Source organism: Parus major, chromosome 23, assembly GCF_001522545.3.
Source record: "Parus major isolate Abel chromosome 23, Parus_major1.1, whole genome shotgun sequence".
In the NCBI taxonomy this organism is placed as follows: domain Eukaryota; kingdom Metazoa; phylum Chordata; class Aves; order Passeriformes; family Paridae; genus Parus; species Parus major.
In genome coordinates, this window is record NC_031791.1 from 2,879,625 (window position 1) to 2,898,488 (window position 18,864).

Consider the following 18,864-nt stretch of genomic DNA (forward strand, 5'->3'; position numbering starts at 1 on the left):
GGGGACACTGGAGGGACACGGGGGGCGAAACTGAGAGGAGTCATGGGGGACATGGGGGGACGCGAGCGGAGTCATGGGGCACACGGGGGGGAACATGGAGGGGGCACGATGGGGAGTCATCAGGGGAGACAGGGAATACACGGGGGAACACGGAGGGGAGTCATGCGGGGGACAAGGGGGTGTCACGGAAGGAGCCACGCGGGAGAAGCCGGGGGAGATGACAGAGAGACACCCACAGTGGTGTTACGGAGAGGTGGGAGACACCCCCGGAAGAGTCACGGGGGGAGCCACGGAGAGACACCCAGAGGGCGAGACCCCCGGCCAGAGTCACGGAGTGTCACCCACTAGAAGACACACAGGGAGAGTCACGGGAGGAGTCCCAGGGAAGAACCCAGGGACGATTCAGAGACATGCAAGAGTCACAGGGGGGCGTCTTGGTGGGGAGAGCCACGGGGAGACGTCATGCGGGAGTCACGAGGAGTGTCACAGAGAGACACCCACGGGGGTGTCACAGGGAGTGTCACAGTGGGAGACTCACGCTGGGAGTCACAGGGGGAGTCACGGGGAGAGATCCACAAAGAGACACCCACAGGAGGAGATCCATGGGGAGAGACTCAGAAGCAGAGACCCCACTGGAAGAGACCCATGAGGGGATCTGCGTGGGGGATCTGCAAGCCCCTCTCCCACCCCACAGTCACCAATTTCCCACACCACAGACATGCATTCCCACCCCATGGATACAAAAGGATGGGAGACAGGTGAAAGGCGAGCCCGGTGCCAGCCATGTCCCCGCAGGGAAGCGGCCGCTGGCCCGGAGTAACCAAAGTCATCTTTATTAATTGCGACGGTTCGTTACAATAAAAAGGGAGCCACGTGTCACGGTCACTGCACGGCGCTGGCCGGGGCGGGGGCCGGGGGCCCTTCCCAGACACATCCCTAAATCCAGGGTGCAGGGGGAGTGGGGTGGGGAAGGGCTTTGGGTGGCTGAGTGGGTGCTGCCGTCATGGAGGTGTTTAGCACCGATGGACCCCCAGGAGCAAGGGACCCCAGCAAGGCGTCCCCCAGCTGCCTCTGATCCCATCACCCTGCCTGAGGGCCTGGGCAAGGTTTGGCCCCAGATTTCAGGAGCTTCCTGGCACCCACTGGCCCTGCCCTGGAGGGTGGCTGGTGATGCTGCATGGGGCTGCTGGCATGGCAGAGTGAGGGATGGGGGTGGGCTCCTCCCCCCTCTGACACCAAAAGTGACACTTTTCTTGACAGGATGCTTGGAGAACGGGGTTAAGAACAGGGATGAGGCAGATGCAGCCTCCTGCCCCACCATGCTGCTCTGCCCTGGAGGGGACCTTCCACCCTGCTCCTGGCTCTGTGCACAGTGATGGGGGAGCTGGGAACAGCCACACCCCAGGGTGTCCCTTGGCCCTGAGAGGCATCAGGTACATGACAGCCCTATCCTGGGGTCCCATCCCGCAGGGCTTCAGAAGCTCGGGGGAAAGGGTGACCCCCTGAGGGGGTCTCTAGCTCCACACTGAAGGAGCAGCTGCTGGCCATGTTCACACTCCTGTCCCACCCACTGGTGCCAAGCACAGGTGTGCTCCTTGTCACTGCAGGTGGGAACAGGCCCGCTGGGGAAGCATCTCCCACCTGCAGCAAGGCACGGCGGGACTATGGCCTGTCCCTGTCACATTGCAGAGGTGCTCCTGGACTCCAGGCTGGCAGGAGGGAAGGACAGACAGATGAGGGATGGACTGAGGGGAAGAAGGGCTGAGCGGGAAGGGGAGAAGCGTGTGGAGATGCTCCGTGCGAGGGAAGCAGGGCGGCTCGCCGTGACCGGGGGCATCTGCTGCTCTGGTCCGAACTCCAGGCAGGACACAGCGCTGGTCACGTGTAGTTTCTGGTTTATTCCTTGGGTTATATTTATATATGTATACAGGGGAGGGAGCCCTGGGTCCCCATGGCACCTGAGCCGCAGGCAGAGGGAGCAGCGAGGGGGACCCCTTTGTCCCCACCACATCTCAAAGCCTTGTGCCAGCAGGGCAGGGCTGGGGGCTGTGGCTGGGCAGGGCTGGGGGCTTGTCCCCACCACACACCAGGGGATTGCACTGAGTACAGAGAGGCGGGGGGGCCTGCCTGCAGCCCCCTCCCCTCCAGCCCAGCAGGGCTGGGTGCCGAAGGTCACCTCTCTTTGGGTTGGGATGCAGAGGCGGGTGTGCAGAAGGGCTGGGGAGTGGGAAGGGGACAGAAAGCTGGGACACAGCCCCAGGGAGGGCAGAGGGAGGGAGAGCCCTGGACCCCAGGAGAGGCTGGCAGGGGCATGCGGGCGGGGGGCAAGGGATCGGGGCAGAACCGGGCTTTGCGTTCACCCGCCGTTGGATCCACGAAAGGGCTAAGATAGAAAAGAGAGAAGCTGTGAGTGGGGCCAAGATCTGCCCCAGGGTGTCCCCGCGGCCCCTCATCACAGTGAGCTACGGCCGCGCCGTCCAGTCCGGGTAGAAAAGCGGAGGCTGCGGTCACAGCCGGGTCTGCGCCTCGGGGATGTAGATCTCGATGCTGTCCGCACTCTCAGTGGCCGAGCTCTGGCGGAAGGAGGCGGCTCGCTTGGCTGCCAGGAGCCGCTTGCGGGCCTCCTGCCGCTGCCGGTCCACCGAGTCCAGGGAGCGCTCCTTCACCGGGTGCACCTTGGAGCGGGGCGGCTTCTTTGGTATCGGGGGAGGCACCTTCTTCTCCTCCTGCACAGACAACAGGGGCTTCAGGCTGGGACTTCCCAAGAATGGGCATTCCAATGGGCTCACCACAGCTGCTGCCATGGGTGCCAAAGCCAAAGCCATGGTGAGAGGCTTCACAGACCCTCCCACAGGTTGCAAGAGTTGCACATCCCTTTATCCATCCTGTGCCAGGACTCTGCCAAGCCCTTTGCAGCCAGCTGGCATACATCAGTGGGAGAACAACCCTTCTCTAGCCTCTCTTTTTCCCAGCTCTGTTTTTCAAGGGTTTGCTACTTGACTAAACAGTCACCAGTGAGAGCCCAGCAGTGGTTTCAGTGCAGATGTGCTTGGGGATTGAGGAGAGTGACAAGTACAAGTGCCAGTGGCAGGGCCCTGCCCTTACCTTGGGCTCCATGATCTTCCACCCATTGGCCTTGAGCTGCTGAAGCTCCCCAAACTTCATGCTGACATCCTCAATGGAGAGCTGCAGGAGGTCCCAGAAGCCAGCCAGGTCTTGGAAAGTGGGCACAGGGAATGCATTGGGATCCTGTAGGGACAGAAGGGACACTGTGTCATTTTCATCCATTGCTGGGACATTGGCTCTGCTAGCCATAGTGCCATCCCACCCCCCTGTGCTGGGGGCTCCATATCTAGCTCTCCTGCATGGTGGTCCCCATTCACTGGCTGAGAGTATGAGACATCCCCCTCCCCACCACAGCTGACCCCTGACACCGCTGCCCACACTCACCATGTTCTGCTGGCAGAGGCGGTAGAACTGCTGCACCTTCTGGGACATGAGGAGCTGGGCACTGCCCACCGCGCTCCGGATCTTCTCCAGGACTGGAGGGAGAGCAGACAGTCACAAGCAGCTCAGAGCCCTCCAACACATCATGTCTCTTCTCTCCTTCATATCCCTCTGGCCCCAGAGGGTTTCCCAGTGTTTCTTGCCCTCACCCAACCTCTTTAGCCTTGGCAGGGAAGATGCTCCAAGGTGGAAGGACTGCAGGACAATGACTGTGCCCCCCCAGCTCTGCAGAATCCCTAGCCCCTCTCTTTGCTGCGACACCCCACCCGACTCACTCTCCTCGGGCAGGTCATAGTCCTCTGCCTCCCTCTCCATCTGCTGGCACCAGCCCTCCATCTTCTCCACCTCTGCCTGCAGCAGTTTGATGAACCACTCCCCGTCGCGGTGGCACGGGGAGGCGCGGCCAGAGTCAGGGAGGCTGCGGGAGCCCCGCTCTATCCAAGCGTCGCGCCGGGGCACCTCCACCGTGTCGTACTGCAGCTGGTAATCCTCGCGGTACGCCCACTGCCCCTGCGTGTGCACGGTCTTGTACACGGCATACTGCCGGCCCGACTCGGGCTCCGAGGAGTGCCGCTGGAAGGGCCGCCCGAACTGCAGGGCTTTGTCCTCGGTGGCCACGGCCAGGCCGGTGAAGCCCTCGAGCTCCAGGTCCGCCTGCACGCCCGCTGTCACGCTGTTGGAGCGCTTGAAACGCGCTCGCCTGCGGAGATAGAGAGAGCGTGGGGACCCTGGCGGCCAGCAGGGATTGTTCTGTTCCCCCACCAGGTACCCCGGCGGCAGGGGCAGGGTGAGGGATGCCCACAGATAGGATGGGGCTGGGGATGCCGGGGTGGATCCCGAAGCATTCAGGGCCACAGGGACAGCCCTGAGAGCAGCTGCGATCTGCCAGTCCCTCATCTCTGCTCCCAGCCTGTTTCCATGGCTACCAGCACTGGACTGAGGATGGAAAGGAGCGTGCACCAGGCTTCATGGGCACAATGCCAGAGTTCCCCTCCCGCTGGCCATGCGGGTTCTGGAATACCTTGAATTCCCATTCCAGCCAAAATATCATGGTTAGCTGCAGAAATGCCCAAAGGTTCATCTGCACCTGGCATGGGCTCAAAGCTAAGGGCTGAGCCCAGCAGAGGAGACCCTGCAGAAGGCAGGAATAGGGAAGCCCTTTCCCTGGGTGGCAGCAAGGACATAGGAAAGGCCTAATCCTGCCCCAGGTGGGGGCAGCTAGCCGGGGATGGAGATGGTGCTGAGCTCTGGGGTTTCAGCCAGAGGAGAGAGGGAAAAGATGCTGTGGGGTAGTGGTGGTGAATGGAGCTCAGGAAGTCCCCAGGAACCCAATGCCTCAGTGCAGCAAGTGTGGCAGATCTCAGCCCAGTCCAGCCATGTAGTACCTTTTGTCCTCCTCCACCTGCACCCCAATGGAATGGAATTCCCTCTGGCTCCGGCTCTCTGTATCCGAGTCAGAGACGGCCTCAACCTGCCAAGGGGCAGAGGGAGAGCGCTGGAGGGCAGCCCCAAAATGCAGCATGGTGGCTCAGCATGGTCCACACCACTTGGGCAGCCTGCAGGGAGGAGCGGAGCCCACCTGGACGCCGATGGAGGGACGCCACTTCCGCTGCCGAGCCAAGCTTCGCAGCTCCTCCCGGCCTGGGATGGCCTTGATGATGAGCGTGGAGGGCTTGGGAGCAGCATGGGGCTGGACCGGGGGCAGGTCGAGGGCCACAGCAGTCACCTTGGAGCTCTCCAGGCTCTCAGCTGAGTTGCAGCGGGCCGTGGCATCTTTGGACCAGGCGGGGCTGCGGGTGACCTCGCTGGGCAGGTAGCTCTCATGGGTGGACTCGGTGCTGCTCTGCGCCGTGACGGAGATGAGAGGTTTGGCTTTGGTTCCTGGAGGGATGGGAGGTGGAGCTTTTCTGTAACTGAAGGCTGTTGTGGGAGAGGCGCAGGATGGAAAGGCACGTGAAAACACAGACACTTGCTCGTTTCCCGCCACGAACAGGGGCCCCGGGGAATGCTGCCCCTCTCCTCCCACAGCGCAGGGATCACGGCCCCACAGGGTTTGCCCCATAGCTGGGTTAGATATGGGCCAAAGTTCAGAGGGGCTGTTTGACCATTTTTTGGGATTGGAAAACACCCCAGACCCACATTGGCCACATTTCTGCAGCACCCAGCAAGGGGCAGAGATGGAGACAGAAGTGGAGGGAAGGAGGGGATGGCAAAGGAGTGCTGGGGACACAGAGCAGCCCCCTGATTGGGACTGGGTGATGAGCAGGATGCTCGCACCCTGTTCCTGGCTCTATAGGGGTCGAGGGCCAGGAGGTGGGCAGCAGCAGCCCTTGGCAAGTGCCCAGGGAGATGTGGGGTTCCCTCATGCAGCCAAGCACTTGCCACCCCCCAGGACTCACAAGTGCTGGGCTTCAGGATGCTGCTGGTGATGGGTGGCCCAGGAGGGGCCGACATGGAGAAGAGTGAGAGACAGTCGTCATCCTGGGAGCAGCCTGCCTGGATGGCCCGCAGGTAGCTGTGGCTCCGCATGCGGAAGCAGCCAGGCAGGTCCAGCGCCTCCACGGCCTGCGACTCCACCTCACCAAAGACCGACTCGCAGACGGCCTCAAACTGGTGGTTGAGCTCATCGTTGATCTGGGGAAAGCAGTGGCTGAGGCTGAGCCAGGGCAAGGGATGCTCAGAGCGACATCCGCCACATCCCTGCCCCAGCCTGCCCTGTGAAACCTGTGCCATGGAGCGTACCTGGCCAGTGGTGAAGGAACGCCCGTAGCTCTGTCCCCGCGGGAGCATTCGTGGTGGCGTGCAGCAGCTGGGACAGTTACAGATATATGAATCAGAATAGTGCCTACTTGCAAACCTAATGAGAGACAGTGGGAATAGAAGGGATCACACCAAAAGCAACACATTCCAGCAGAGCAGTTGGAAACACAGCCGCAGCAATTCTCCCGCTGGCCACTGCTGCTGTCCCCACTCCTCACTGCCCCCAAAACTCCACAGGGACTGGAGCCCATCTCAGTCATCCCTTTTGAACATGCCTCTTGTCCCCACAGTCTGCACATGGCTGCAGCAGCAGGGCCCCCCACGAAAGCCCAGCACAGCCATGTCCTCCCCAGTGCCCTGACACAGAGCAGGGACCGGGCTTGGTGCTACTGTACTGGGGAGTATGGCTGCGAGCAGGGACAGTGCTGTGAACAGGGACAGTCCCGTGAGTGGGGACAATGCCGTGAGCAGGGACATGCCACTTGTCCTCCCAGGGAGCCCAGGCCTATGGCCCCACTGCTGCCTGCAGTGCTGGGATGGGGCCGGGAGGCAACAGTCCTTACTTGGTCCTGGCCTGGTCAGCGCTGGAGGAGCGGCGGTAGCTGTCTCGCCGCGTGGCTGCCCTGGGCAACACTTTGGCGCTGATGTCCGAGTCGGCACTGTCCTCGTCGCCCATGGCCTTGATGTAGCTGCCACTGCGCATCCGCCGGCACGGGATCTCCCCGTCCTTGCCCACCGGATACCCGCTCCACTCGTCCTGCGGCACCTGGAGCAGGAGGCAAGCATGGGAGGATATGGTGGCCAGGGTCCCACAGACATACAGACCTGAGCCTTGTGCCAGACTAAGCCCAGAACAAATCCAGCATGTGTGCCCAGCTCCCCTGTCCTCCCCACACACCCGATCTGCAGGGACAGACCCTGGGGGCTCCGACCCTTTGGAAAGCCCGAAAATCCAGGAGAGCAGATCCCTCCTAACAGCCACAGCTCCTCATTCCCACAACATGCGGCGGCGCAGCAGCTCCCACCTCATGGCCCCCCTGGCAGAAGCGTCTGGGCCAAATCCCACCCATGCCAGCCAGCACCGGCCTGACGTATCGGGCACCAGTCCCACCACGTGCTGCTGACGTCAGCACCACAGGGTCCTTATAGGGCAGTGGGGATGGTGTCGCCTGGGGCCCACGGCCAGTGCTGTGGGGCCGGCACTGTGCCACAATGCCCCTGCTGCCAGTGGAGACAAGCCCCAGCCACCCCCACCCCCAGCCAGCACAGCATTGCTGCTCCCTGTCTCCTTCCCCCAGGAAAGGGAAAGAAGAGTTAATTAGCTTTTAATTGGAAGGGGGTGACCCAGAAGGGAGCCCGGTGATGAGGCAGGCAGTGGCACCCAGCCAGGCACACAGGCAGGATAAAAGCTGTGAGAAGGGAACAAGTGCAGGGCTGCTGGTTGGCCCTGAGCTGACAGAGCAGGTCTGACCCCAAACCCAGCACAGGGCAGGAGGCAGCAGATGGGCTTCAAGAGGATAGCAGGGACTGGCATAGGACCATGGGAATGGGGCACAGGTGCTGGGGACATGGGACAGAGCAGGAGCATCCCCAGAGCACCCCAGGCTGCTGGATGGAGGTTCCGAGCACTGGCTTGACCCACAGCACAGTCAGCCTCACCCTGCCCAGCCCCTCACCTGCAGGTACTGGTACGCCCGGTCTTTGGCCTTTGCTTCCTGAAGCATCAAGGTCTTCTCAGTGCCGCCAGCGCTGGGATAGGCTTCACGGGCCTGGCTGACGGTCATGGTATGCCAGGCACTCCTCTTGAGCGTCTGGCCATCCAGAGACATGGACATGCCGGCACAGGCCAGGCATTTTCCTTCCCCACCGCCCTTTAGACTCTTCAAGGTCAAGTCTCTGAAGGCACTTTCGGGAGCGTCCACGCAGTACTGGGTGCCCTGGTCGGTGGCGTGCCGGCCGGACACCATGTAGCTGCTGTCACTGTCCAGGTTGTCGTCGGAGCTCCACCAGCCCAACATCTTGGACCGGTGCCGGGAGTCCACCTTACGGTCCTTGCTCTTGCTACGCTTGCCATGGCGGGACTGGTGGTGGTGGTGGTGATGGTGGTGGTGGTGGTGGTGGTGGTAGCCGTCCCCGCGGCCGTCCATCTTGGCACCGTTGTAGTCCCGCTTGGCCGGCGCCTCCAAGGAGTGGGACTTGGCAAAGAGCTTCTGGACGGAGTGGACGAGGTGGCGGATGCGGCTGGGGCTCTCACTTCGGGGCTCGGCGCCGCCAGCCCGGGGGTACTGCAGTGTGTGGAAGCCGTCGTGGTGCAGCGGCAGCTGCTTCTCGAACTGGTCCAGCAGCGTGGGGGGCAGGCGGTTGATCTTGCTGGCTGGGTGGGCGGTCGCCATGCATTCGTCGCAGGAGTCGTAGGGCTGCTGCGCGTGATGCATCCTCGGGAAGGTGCTGCTGGCGCTGGCAGAGGGCGGCTCGCTCAGGGGCCTGCCCAGGCACTCGCTGGCCGCACCAGGGCTCCGTGCTGGGCAGTAGGGATGCTCCAGGGAACACGGCTCGCTGGGGCTGAGCAGGTACGGTGGCTGGCCCTCGGGGCAGTGCGGGATGTAGTCGGCAGGGTGCTCGCAGTTCTCTGGGATGCAGCGGCAGCGGTGGCCAGAGGAGGGCTGTGTCTGGCTACGCTCCCCATGGTAGCCCTTCATTATTTCAGCACCCACCCCATAGCCTCGGCATCTTGCAGGGATGCCCCTGCGGGCTCATCTGTGGGGACAGGGACAGGCAGTGTCAAGACCCCCTCTGCACCCCCACAACCACCAGAACGTCTGGGCTACTTCATAGGAACAAGCTAAGAAGGCTGAGAAGTTTCCAGGGCAAGATTCAGCCCTGGTTGAGGCCTTGTGAACCACCTGAATCCTGGCTTTCCATGTGGTGACAGGAGCACAGTGCCCGGGCCAGGCATCTGGGGTTAGCCCCAGCTCAGGTGCTCAGAGGGGGCAGTGGGAAGGAGAAGGTGCTGCCAGCAGCCATGCAGGCAGCAGGGCCTGCAGACGGTGAGGGAGGACACGCTGCTATCAGCAGATCCTTGTTTTCTTCTCCAACACCAAATATTATGAAGTGTTTCTCCATTAGAAAGCAGCTCTGGCTGAGTTTTATCAGCCGTTGTGATTCACAGCGCTGCTAATGAGCTGCCGCGGGGCGTGGGGGGGCCACGCTCTGATGTCTCCATCCAGCCCCACATGGAACTGTGGATGCTGACCCATGATCCAGGGTTCTCCTGCCCTGCAAGCCCTCTTGGGGGGAAGCCAGGAGCAGAGGTGCTGTGTGAGGGCAGCCCCAGGCCGAAGCAGGAGGATGGACGGCATCCAGCCAGGCAATGCCCGCGCCAGCTGACAGAACTGCCTGCACCCATGGAGGTTTGTGTGCCTTACTCTCCCTCAAAGGCTCTGTCTTTGGTTTGACTGTTAATGAGGAAATTACTTACTCTCCACAGTATCTCGGCTAATTAATGGGCATGGTTAACGCTCTTGTTGTCATATTTGGGCAGGGTGCCGTGGGCAGCATGTCTCCCAGTCTGGCTGAAGGGAAAGGTGACCGTGGGACGTTCCATGTGGCACGTGGGGATTTGACCACGGAGACTGGAAAAGAGGGACACTGGGAGGGCCAGGGCTATGTCAGAGGGGGTTATGCCCCTGAGCAGCCCTGGAGGAGAGAGTAGCTGGTGGTCCCCAAGGGGTGTGGGGGTGGGCAGCAATGGCGTTAGGGCCCTGAGCAGTAGACACGGCCCTGGGAACACATCTGCCCTAAGCCACCACCACCTTCCTTCCCAGCTTCGAGGCTGCACCGCTTCCCACCCTCAGATCCTGCTCCTGCTCTAATGAGGCTCCCTAATTGCTGAACGGAAGGTGCAGCTGGTACAGAAGATGCCTCTCCCCTCCCGAGAGAGCTGCTGTGAGGAGCAGGAGCAGCAGCGTGGGATGGAGCTGCCTCTCTGCTCTGGGATCGAGCAGCAGGATGGAAGGACGGACAGGCAGACAGGCTCCGAGCCCAGATCTGCCTCTGCGGGCTGAGCTATCATCTCCTGCTCGGGAAGGGAAGCTCTCAGCTGATCCAAATATTGCTGCCGCGGCAACAAAAAGGAGTCAAAATATCTGCGGAGCCCATCAGCACGAGCCCGCCGGGCTTTTGTGCTCGGCAGGTGCAGGAATTCAACAAAGCCGGAGCCGCAGGCGAGGCAGCGCCGCAGCTCCCCCGCACCTGTGGAGCGCTGGCAGCGGGTGGGGACATCATGCCGTGGTGGAGGATCTATGTCCCAGCTCACCAAGGCGACAAAGGCGTCTACGCCCTGCCCAGGGACCAGCCGGGCTCCCTGAGAGCAACCTCGGGAAGGAGAAGGGGTTGGGAGTGATGCTGTGGGGCTCAGCTCAGGGTCCCCGTTCCCATGTGCCAGTAGGAATGGCCACCTGCAGAGGATGGGAGAGGCCACAGAGCCCACTCCTGTCCCCTGTGCCTGGAGGGTAGTGTGGGCAGGCTGGCACATGGGACTGGGGCAGCTGGCCAGAGCCTGGCTCACGAGCAGATGGCTGAGAGCTGGAGCTGTGTCCCTCCAAAGGCCAATCCACGGAGCAGCCCTTGGGATGGAGGGATTTTTGCCACCAAAGTACAGATTTAAGTCGGGGGGGAAAACCCAGCCCAGCTGAATTTTGTGCCATTTAACACCAGGGTAATTACCACCAGTGGGAACCTACCGCCCACACAATTATGTGCTAGGATAAACTGGAAGAGCATAATTACCATTACAAATAACTCACTCCTCGCCTTTATTGCATCCAGCACTGGGAGAAACTCCCACCAGTGGCTCCCCACCACTACCTTCCTCTGATGTCTCTCCCCATTGCGAGGGTCAGCACAGGGAGGAGAGTGGCTCATAGTCCCTGGTGCTCTAGGCCATCCTGAAATTCAGTCTCCTTCTTAATTTCCCATAGGAACACTTGGCAGAGGCAGTTCCACTTCCCACCAGCTGCCCCGGGAGATCCCTGCCTTGAAGGCAGTGCTGTGCAAAGGCCCAGGGCTATAGGGATTCAGGGCAGACCCACCAGGAGCCTGAGCTTCCCTGGGACCCCATAGCACCCAGGATCCTTCCATCTTTCCTCGAGCTCCAGGAACATCAGCGGGGAGGTGAGAGGATGTCAAAACCCCACCACAGCATCTGGGTCTGGCAAACCGCCCTAACACAGGGCCAGACTGGGTTTTCCAGCACTTCTAGGTCTAACCCCAAGAGCTGGGGTTGATGGCCCTGCCCTCGGGGGGTCTTGGCCCCCTGCTTTCCCCCAGCAGCCCCACCATGGGCAGCCCATGCCGGAGTCCCAGTGAAACCTGTTGGTGTCACTCACCACCCAGCACTCAGGGGGATGCTGTCCTCATGGCCCCGCCAGCAGCAGCTCCTCCACACTGGGAATCCCCGGGGCAGCAGGCTCTGGGGGAGGAACAGGAGTGGGGTGAAGCCAGAGCAAGGGTGTTCCTTCCCAAAGCCAGCCTGAGACACCTCCCCCTGTATTTTTATCAGCCCAGCCTTCCATCCTCCCCTGAGGCCACCCCACACTAGCACAGCAACGGGGACAGCTCTGCACGGCCACGGCCACGTGTTTCACCCAGTTTAGCCCCAAAACCATCCCCAGTCCCATCTTGTTATGCAATTCCCTGCCAGCGGGTGCAGAGCTAGCCCAGCAGCCACCTCACCATCGACTTTCATTTGCTCTGGATCTGGCCACTTGCTCCACAAAGCCTCCTCCCGCCACCCCGGCTTTCCAGCCTCACCAAAGGGACTTTTTTCCAGCTTCCAGCCTGGGAGAGGTGCGAGCTCGGCCCGAACTGCTCTGCAAATTAATGCAAGGTTCTGCCAGCTTAGGTCCTGCTGGGGACCTTTATGGCTCGGGATGAAAGCGGGAGAGAACAAACACACAGCGTGAGCACCCGGCACCGCGCGCAAGCTGGAGCTGGGGAAAAAAATAAAATAAAGTGGTTTTCCCACTTAGGGGCTGAACAAATTTGATCTATGGTCGTTGGAAGAAAATAAATATGGAATACTGCCAGGTCGTTTCCACCGTGCTTTTAATCTATTTACTCTTTCCCCACTCATTGTAAGTGAGAAGGATTGTGGAAAGCAAACATTTTATTTTATTACTAATTGTTCTGTTATTTTATGAGGTTGAATTAGTAACATTTACTCAGCCTGGAGGAAAATAAAAGAGTGGCTTAGTAAGAGATCACCTAATTTAGCACAGAAAGGGGAAAGGTGAAGAAAGGGAAAGGGAATAGGAAAGTAAAGGGGATATAAAAGAGGAGAAGGAAAGAGAAAAGGGGGAAGTGGAAAAAACAAAAAGGAAAGAGGAAAAGGAGTAGAGGAAAACAGTGTGAGCAGGATGCTAAGATCACAGCAAATACACTGGCTGCAATCAGGAAATCAAAACCAATTACTGTTACTAAAAGAAAGCAGAGCAGCTGCAGGCAGGCACTGCCTGCAGAGGGCTGTGAGGGGTAGGATCCAACCGGGCACCGCTGGAAAAAAGAGATGAGGCGAGATTTTTAAAAAGTCATGAAAGATGAACAAAAGCTTAGGAATTGGAGATGTGAGTGGAGCAGGAAGTATTTATCGAGGCCACAGAGACGGCCACAGAAGCCAGCACAACTGGCTGGGACCTCAACAGGGCAGGGGGCTCTAGCACCCCGACAAATCTGGGGAACCCTGGTACCCTGACATAACTGGGGGACTCTGGGACCCCGAGGCTGGGGGTATCTCCCCTGGCTCAGCCGTGCCCTGGCACTTCCTTTCTCCCTGAGCATGGGCGCTTCCTAGGCACCAAACCTAAATCCACGGTGCCCCAGGGCTCCAGTCCAGCACGGCAGCCCCACTCCACGCACTGGGAGGCTGAGGACAGGCTGTTCAACGGGCCGGGCACGTTATTAAGCACATGATTAATTTTGGCATCAGCCCCAGCTGCCTGACAGCTCCTTCTCCAGGGCTGGGAGAGCGAGTGTGAGAGGTGCTGCCTCTGCTGATGCAGCGGTTGGTGGGATGAAAAATCCTGCAATGCAGCACTGCTTCTTAATGAGCCATTTGTCTTTGAGTTCTTCTTCACTCATTACCATGCCGGGAGAGGGATGGGAGTTGCCCCACGTCCCCATCTGAGCAATTACTCCTGGAGCAGAGCGAGGAAATACGGCCACGATGTGCCCAGCTGCCAGGGATCCCTGCACGGCTGCCAGTGCTGGGACTCCCTGCCACAACATCACTGGCTTTGACTTTTGCTACCACGGGGGGAACTGGAACCCCCTCCCAGCATGGCACACACAGCCCAGGACCACCCACCCTGGCCCCAGACCTGATTCTTTGGGGGCTAGAGCTGTGCTGCTGTGCTGGGTGTGCAAAGGAGCTGGAGCATCCTGGAGCTGCGAAGGCAGAGCCAGCAGAGAAAGGAGTCTGGCACTCCAGCCCTGCAAAGCCCAAACCAGATCTTGGTGGAAGAGCCGCATCTTCAAAAGCCCTTTAGGACGGGGAACACCTAGGCATGGCAGCCAGATCCCAGGAACCTGGCTGAGAAGGAAAGTGGTGGCACAGGGAATGGCCATGGCAGCATCCCTGTGTAGGTGCAGGCAGAGGAAAGGCTGGCAGGGGTAAGAAGCCAGAAGCCCCATGGCACAGGCACCTCCAGCCCCCTCAGCCCCGCAGCAATGCTCATCCTGCCCACAGGAGCCAGGATGTGGCACAGAGGGCATCAACTGCCAGGGGTGGGACCCCACAGCCAGAGTGTCAGGAGTGCAGCCAACTGAGTTGGGAGACCACTGTGGAGAGATTCCCTGGCCAGGCAGGGCTCCAGGGCTCCAGCCCATGACAGCTGGCACAGGGACTGTGGGGACTGAGCCGCATGGATGAGCACCCATCACCGGTGATGCCCATGGACAGCTCCCCTCCCTTGGACACACTCAACATCTTCCCGCACTGCCTGCAGCCAGTGGCAGCCAGCACACTGCTCAGGTGCCCTCCAGGCCTTGGTGGGAAAGGGGGACATGCAGGTGACACTGGGGAGCCCACGGGGAGACCACAGCCTGATGTTCACCTGCAGCAAAAGGGAGGAACAAGCAGGGACATCCCCCTGTGCTGCACTCACCCTGGTGGCTCTGCCCACACTCCCACCTGGCTTTTCACTCCAGCACTGCCCCAGGCAGGCAGGGGGCTCCAGCATCCCCCAGGAGTTAGATCTGCCTGTGCCAGAGCCACTGGGGGCCATGGCAGCCCCCTCAGGCCCTGCAGCTGTGCCAGGGTCCCCAGCTGGCAGGAGTGCTGGATGAACCCCATTTCCCCCTCACCCCCATTTTTCCCTCCTGCCACATGGAGCCACCAGCTAGACCATGCTGCTGAGGCTTAAAGAGCCACTTACTCCCCAGCCATGGGATATTGACCTAAGCCAGGGATCGCTCCAGAGCCTCTTTGGTGAGCTTGGGACAGCACAGCCTTCTCACTGAGCATGGCAGCAGTGACAGCTCTGGCCATTTCCTGCCCATTTCCTCCCAACCCCTGGGCAAGCTGAACCTTCCATCCCCAGCTTTACTCCCACTGAGCCTCCATCAGGCTGGCACTGCCATCCCTGCTCTGATCCTGCCAGGTGCTTGCTGAGCCAGGGCTCTCACCTGTCACTAGCGTTGCTTCTCATCCTACTTTCCCCAGCACTCGGCATTCTCCACTCCACCCCAAATAACAACCAGTCCAAACTGGTTCCCTTCATGGCGCCATCCCCTCCCACGGCTCTCCTGCAGCTGGGCTGAAGGGGCCAGAGTTTCCAGGAATGGAGAGGAAGCAGAGCTCTTGGTCCTTGTGCCAGCAGGGATGCTCCGGGCCATCACATCCCATTCCCAGGCTGCATCCCTTGGGGCCAGGGCTGGGATGAGCACAGAGAGCCCGAGGCATGGCACAGCCCAGCTTGCCAGCAGAGCCAAACTGCCGCTTTAATGGATGGGCTTAATTTGCAAAGCTGATGAAAACCTAAATATTTAAATACATAATTCTGCACAATGCTCTTAGAGCGGGGACAGAGCAAGGGGAGGGGGGGCACAGCTGGTGAGTGAGGACATGGTGGGCATGGGGGATGCTCTGGTGGGACCACCTGGATCACCTGGGCCAAGAGCAGTTCCATCACAGTTTGGGGACCATGCACACCCCTGTCCCCAAAGCCAGCAGCACCCACAGAATGGGTGCCATGGGGTGCTCTGCTGTTGGCACTGGAGACCTGCTCCACCACCAGAAGCATCCCAGGGAGAAATGTGGGGAAAAGGGAGTGTGGTCCAAGGTGGGGAGCTGTGAAGGGCAGCGGGACAAGCCCCCATGAAGATTACACCACCGATATTCCTGCCACAACAGCTTAGAGAGAAAAGAGATTTGCAGGATTTACCAGCAATACAAATTGAATATTTAATTTTAGCTGCAGGGGAGGAGTGGGGGCTCATCCCAGGGGTACACGGAGGTGTGCAGATGGTGGGCCTGGAGAGGTGTTTCCAGCTCTTGGGGGAAAACTGGTGTCAGGGCCATGGCCATAAGCCAGAGGGGCTGGACAGTGTCATGCCAATGGAACTGTGCACCCTCTACCCCACCTGCCCCTAATCCCACCTGCCACTCACCAGCTGCCAACTACACGGCACAGCCTCTGCCAGCACGTGGGAGCTCCTGTGGAATCATCCTCACATGAACCACGTGTGTGGGCCCAGCACCAGGGATGCTCTGGGGGTGCTCAGGAGGCGTCCTGACCCCACACCCTCCCCTGGGCCAGCCCTGAGCGAATGAGTGTTTGTTTCACTGTGCTCCCCTCTGCTCTGACCAGGATGTACCCAATGAGGCTGTGCCTGGGTGAAGATGTCCCTGGGTGAGGCTGTTTGCCACCCAGATCACTTATTTTGAAGAGAATGGGGCTGGAGGCTGTAGGAAGGCAGACCAATCTGAGTATCCCATGGGATGGGGTGGGGTGGAGGAACCCCCAACGGGACCCTCTCTACAGCACCAGAGCAGGGGCAGAGGACAGGCAGCAACAGCCCCCTGCCAGCTGTGAGAATGGGGTTGCTGGCTGGCCCCAAGCCCAGCACGGGGTCCCCATGGTGCCACTGAGCCAGGTGCCCATCCTGGCTCACCACTCCACGGCCAGTGTGCCGTGTTGGCGCGGGTGCCAGTGCAGGGAGGGCTGGGGGAGGACAGCAGAAGATGAATGAGGGAGTCGGGAGGCTAATGGCATTGTCTGGAAAGTAGGTCGTGTGCTGAGCAAAAAGATATTTATATCAAAGCTCGTTCCTCCGCAGAAGCTCCTGAGCTGGGTACAGGCAGCACCACAAGCCCATGGCTGCTGCTCCACACCTCCGTGACACCCATGTGGCACCCTCATGGCACTCCACACCCCCACAGCACCCCCTGCCCGACCCTGGGCACCCGCCGGCCCCAGGGCTGTCCCGCTCTGGGGTGACAGTGCCTGAGGTGAAGTCATTCTGATGGAATGGCAGCCGCGGCAGCTTTGCCTTTTTCTGACCTGGCTGCAGGCGATGGGCACTGAATGGTACCAAGTTATTTTTATTTTAATGCAACCTTTGCCAAGGTGTGATACTGTCCTGGACACTGGCCAGCTGGGCACAGTCAGCCCAGGATGGCCACAGTGAGTCCTGCCCAGCCCAGCCCCAGGCCCACTGCACCACCCTGGCCTCTCCCAGCTCTCTGCCCATGCTCCTCATATCCTGCATCACCCCTGACCTGAGCTTGGGCCAGGTCTCAGCCTCATTGCAAAACTCAGTCACCTCCCTTCCCTCTGGGAGGAGACCTGTGCCCAGGATCCCTCCGTCCAACCTCCAGCCTTACCAGAAAAGCCAAGAAATCATCCCAGAGAGCCCAGATGGAGTCAGGTGGTTTTGGCTCCTCTGGCCATGCTGCCCCAGCTGTGGACATGACCTAGCCAGCAGCCATGGGGACATGCAGCCCTGCTCTCCTGTGCCCATCCCCATCCCACACCTGGCAGCCTGCAATCCAGCACAGGAGCAGGTTCATTTCCCATAATAGCTGTGTCGGCTGAATTTACAGCCTCGCTCCGAGTTATTAATAATAATGGCCTCTCTCTTAAGTAGGGCTTTTCATCTGCCTCGGAGTCCTTTCCAGAGGATGTCTGCAGCATTATCACCATTTTATTCTCGTTTCAGTGGGCACAAGAGTGAGATGGAGAAGGGGCAGCTGATCTGTGGAGCACACGGTCCCATGGGGAGCCTGGCCACGAAACCCCCAGGGAAGCTGGAATGCCTAGGGCCTGTTGGGATGCAGCCATAGCATGGAGGCTCCTGCCAGCCATGCCGTGGTGATTTACACCGGCAGCGAGCCTGGGCCCTGCCGCACGGATAAATCCACTTCAGGCAGCAATAAACCAGCGTCACCACATCGGTAATCCGCAGCACTCCCACTGCCGTGAGGAATCCAGGGGCAACGCACACGTGCTGATAAATCCAGAGCTTGTCTCAGCAGGGAGGTCCCTGGGGTGGAAATCCCCAGTAGAGCCGTGGCCGGAGGAGTGGGTGTAACCAGGCTCTCATGGGACACGCCAGCAAGGAAGACCCTGGGGATGGATCCAGCACGTGGGACTCGGCCACGTGGGACTGGGGCATCCCTGAAACGCCCCCTGCGTGTCCCCCCATCCTGCCCACCCACCCCGGGCAGCTCCGGTGTCTCCCCACCGTGCGCCGCAGCGGGGCTCGATGGGCAGATTTATTCCCCTGTAAGAGAGCTTTGATCTGAAGTTATTTTTTGTTTACTAGCAACAAGGTATTGTAAATATATCTTTGCCGATAATTATAGAGTCTGGGCGCACACCTTAATCTCCATAAAATATCAGATGCTACAATTTGCCTGATTTAATGAGATTGGAGGCTGATAAGCCACTGAGGTAAGCTGTAAACTTGGGGGGGAGGAGGGAAATGATTGCAAATGTGCTAAACCGCCTTCGTCCTCCTCCTCCTGCCGCTGACACGTGCCCAGCCCGGGAGCATGTGCCCAGCCCCATAGCCCCCTGCCCAGCTCCCAGGGTGTGCCAAGGCTGCGCCACAGCAGCTTCACGCAGGGATGGGCATTTAGGGCAAACGGAGCTTTTTATACAATTTACCTCATTAAAACTCCAAGAGCTGAGGGCGGCACCAGGCTGCATCCAGGGGCTCTGCCTCAGCACACTCTGTTCCCCGTGGGCCCCATGCCTTGCCAGGGGGGAGCCAGGCCAGGTCCATGTGCCAAACAAGGTGCAAGGACAGGGTCCCCAGGGGACACGGCTGGGCTGCACACGCAGGTCAGGATGCACATGTGTGCACGTATCCATGTGGCTCCGGGTGTGTCCAGGTGTATCCAGGCATGCACAGCCCTCCCTGGCACCACTGGCCATGCCAAGGGCAAGCTGGGCTGAGGGGTCCGTGCTGCAGGGGGTGACCCAAGGCCATCATCCTGCACAACTACAGTCGTGCCCACGCCACGTCCCTCCGCAGACACAGGGGTCTGTGCAGTCCCAGGTGCCCAGGGTGGGGGTCCTCTCCTGCAGGCATGGG

General features: G+C 60.2%; 1 protein-coding gene across 5 annotated transcripts in view; it reads right to left on the minus strand.

Annotated features, from left to right (window-relative positions):
- Positions 1 to 759: 759 nt before the first annotated feature.
- DLGAP3 (DLG associated protein 3) overlaps positions 760 to 18,864 on the minus strand; it is a 26,411-nt gene continuing 8,306 nt past the window's right edge. For 2 of the 5 annotated variants that reach the window (XM_015649397.2, XM_015649399.1), the window contains exons 2-12: positions 11,655 to 11,737; positions 7,944 to 9,024; positions 6,831 to 7,033; positions 6,250 to 6,364; positions 5,907 to 6,141; positions 5,087 to 5,427; positions 4,893 to 4,978; positions 3,783 to 4,207; positions 3,451 to 3,542; positions 3,106 to 3,249; positions 760 to 2,726 (exon numbers count right to left, since the gene is read on the minus strand). In XM_015649397.2, the coding sequence (XP_015504883.1) occupies positions 2,508 to 2,726; positions 3,106 to 3,249; positions 3,451 to 3,542; positions 3,783 to 4,207; positions 4,893 to 4,978; positions 5,087 to 5,427; positions 5,907 to 6,141; positions 6,250 to 6,364; positions 6,831 to 7,033; positions 7,944 to 8,966 (2,883 nt within the window). In that variant the 5' untranslated portion in view covers positions 8,967 to 9,024; positions 11,655 to 11,737 and the 3' untranslated portion in view covers positions 760 to 2,507. Of the gene's footprint in view, positions 2,727 to 3,105; positions 3,250 to 3,450; positions 3,543 to 3,782; positions 4,208 to 4,892; positions 4,979 to 5,086; positions 5,428 to 5,906; positions 6,142 to 6,249; positions 6,365 to 6,830; positions 7,034 to 7,943; positions 9,025 to 9,745; positions 9,900 to 11,654; positions 17,925 to 18,864 lie in introns of those variants that run through there. The other 3 variants (XM_015649400.2, XM_015649401.2, XM_015649398.3) reach the window with 3 other exon arrangements.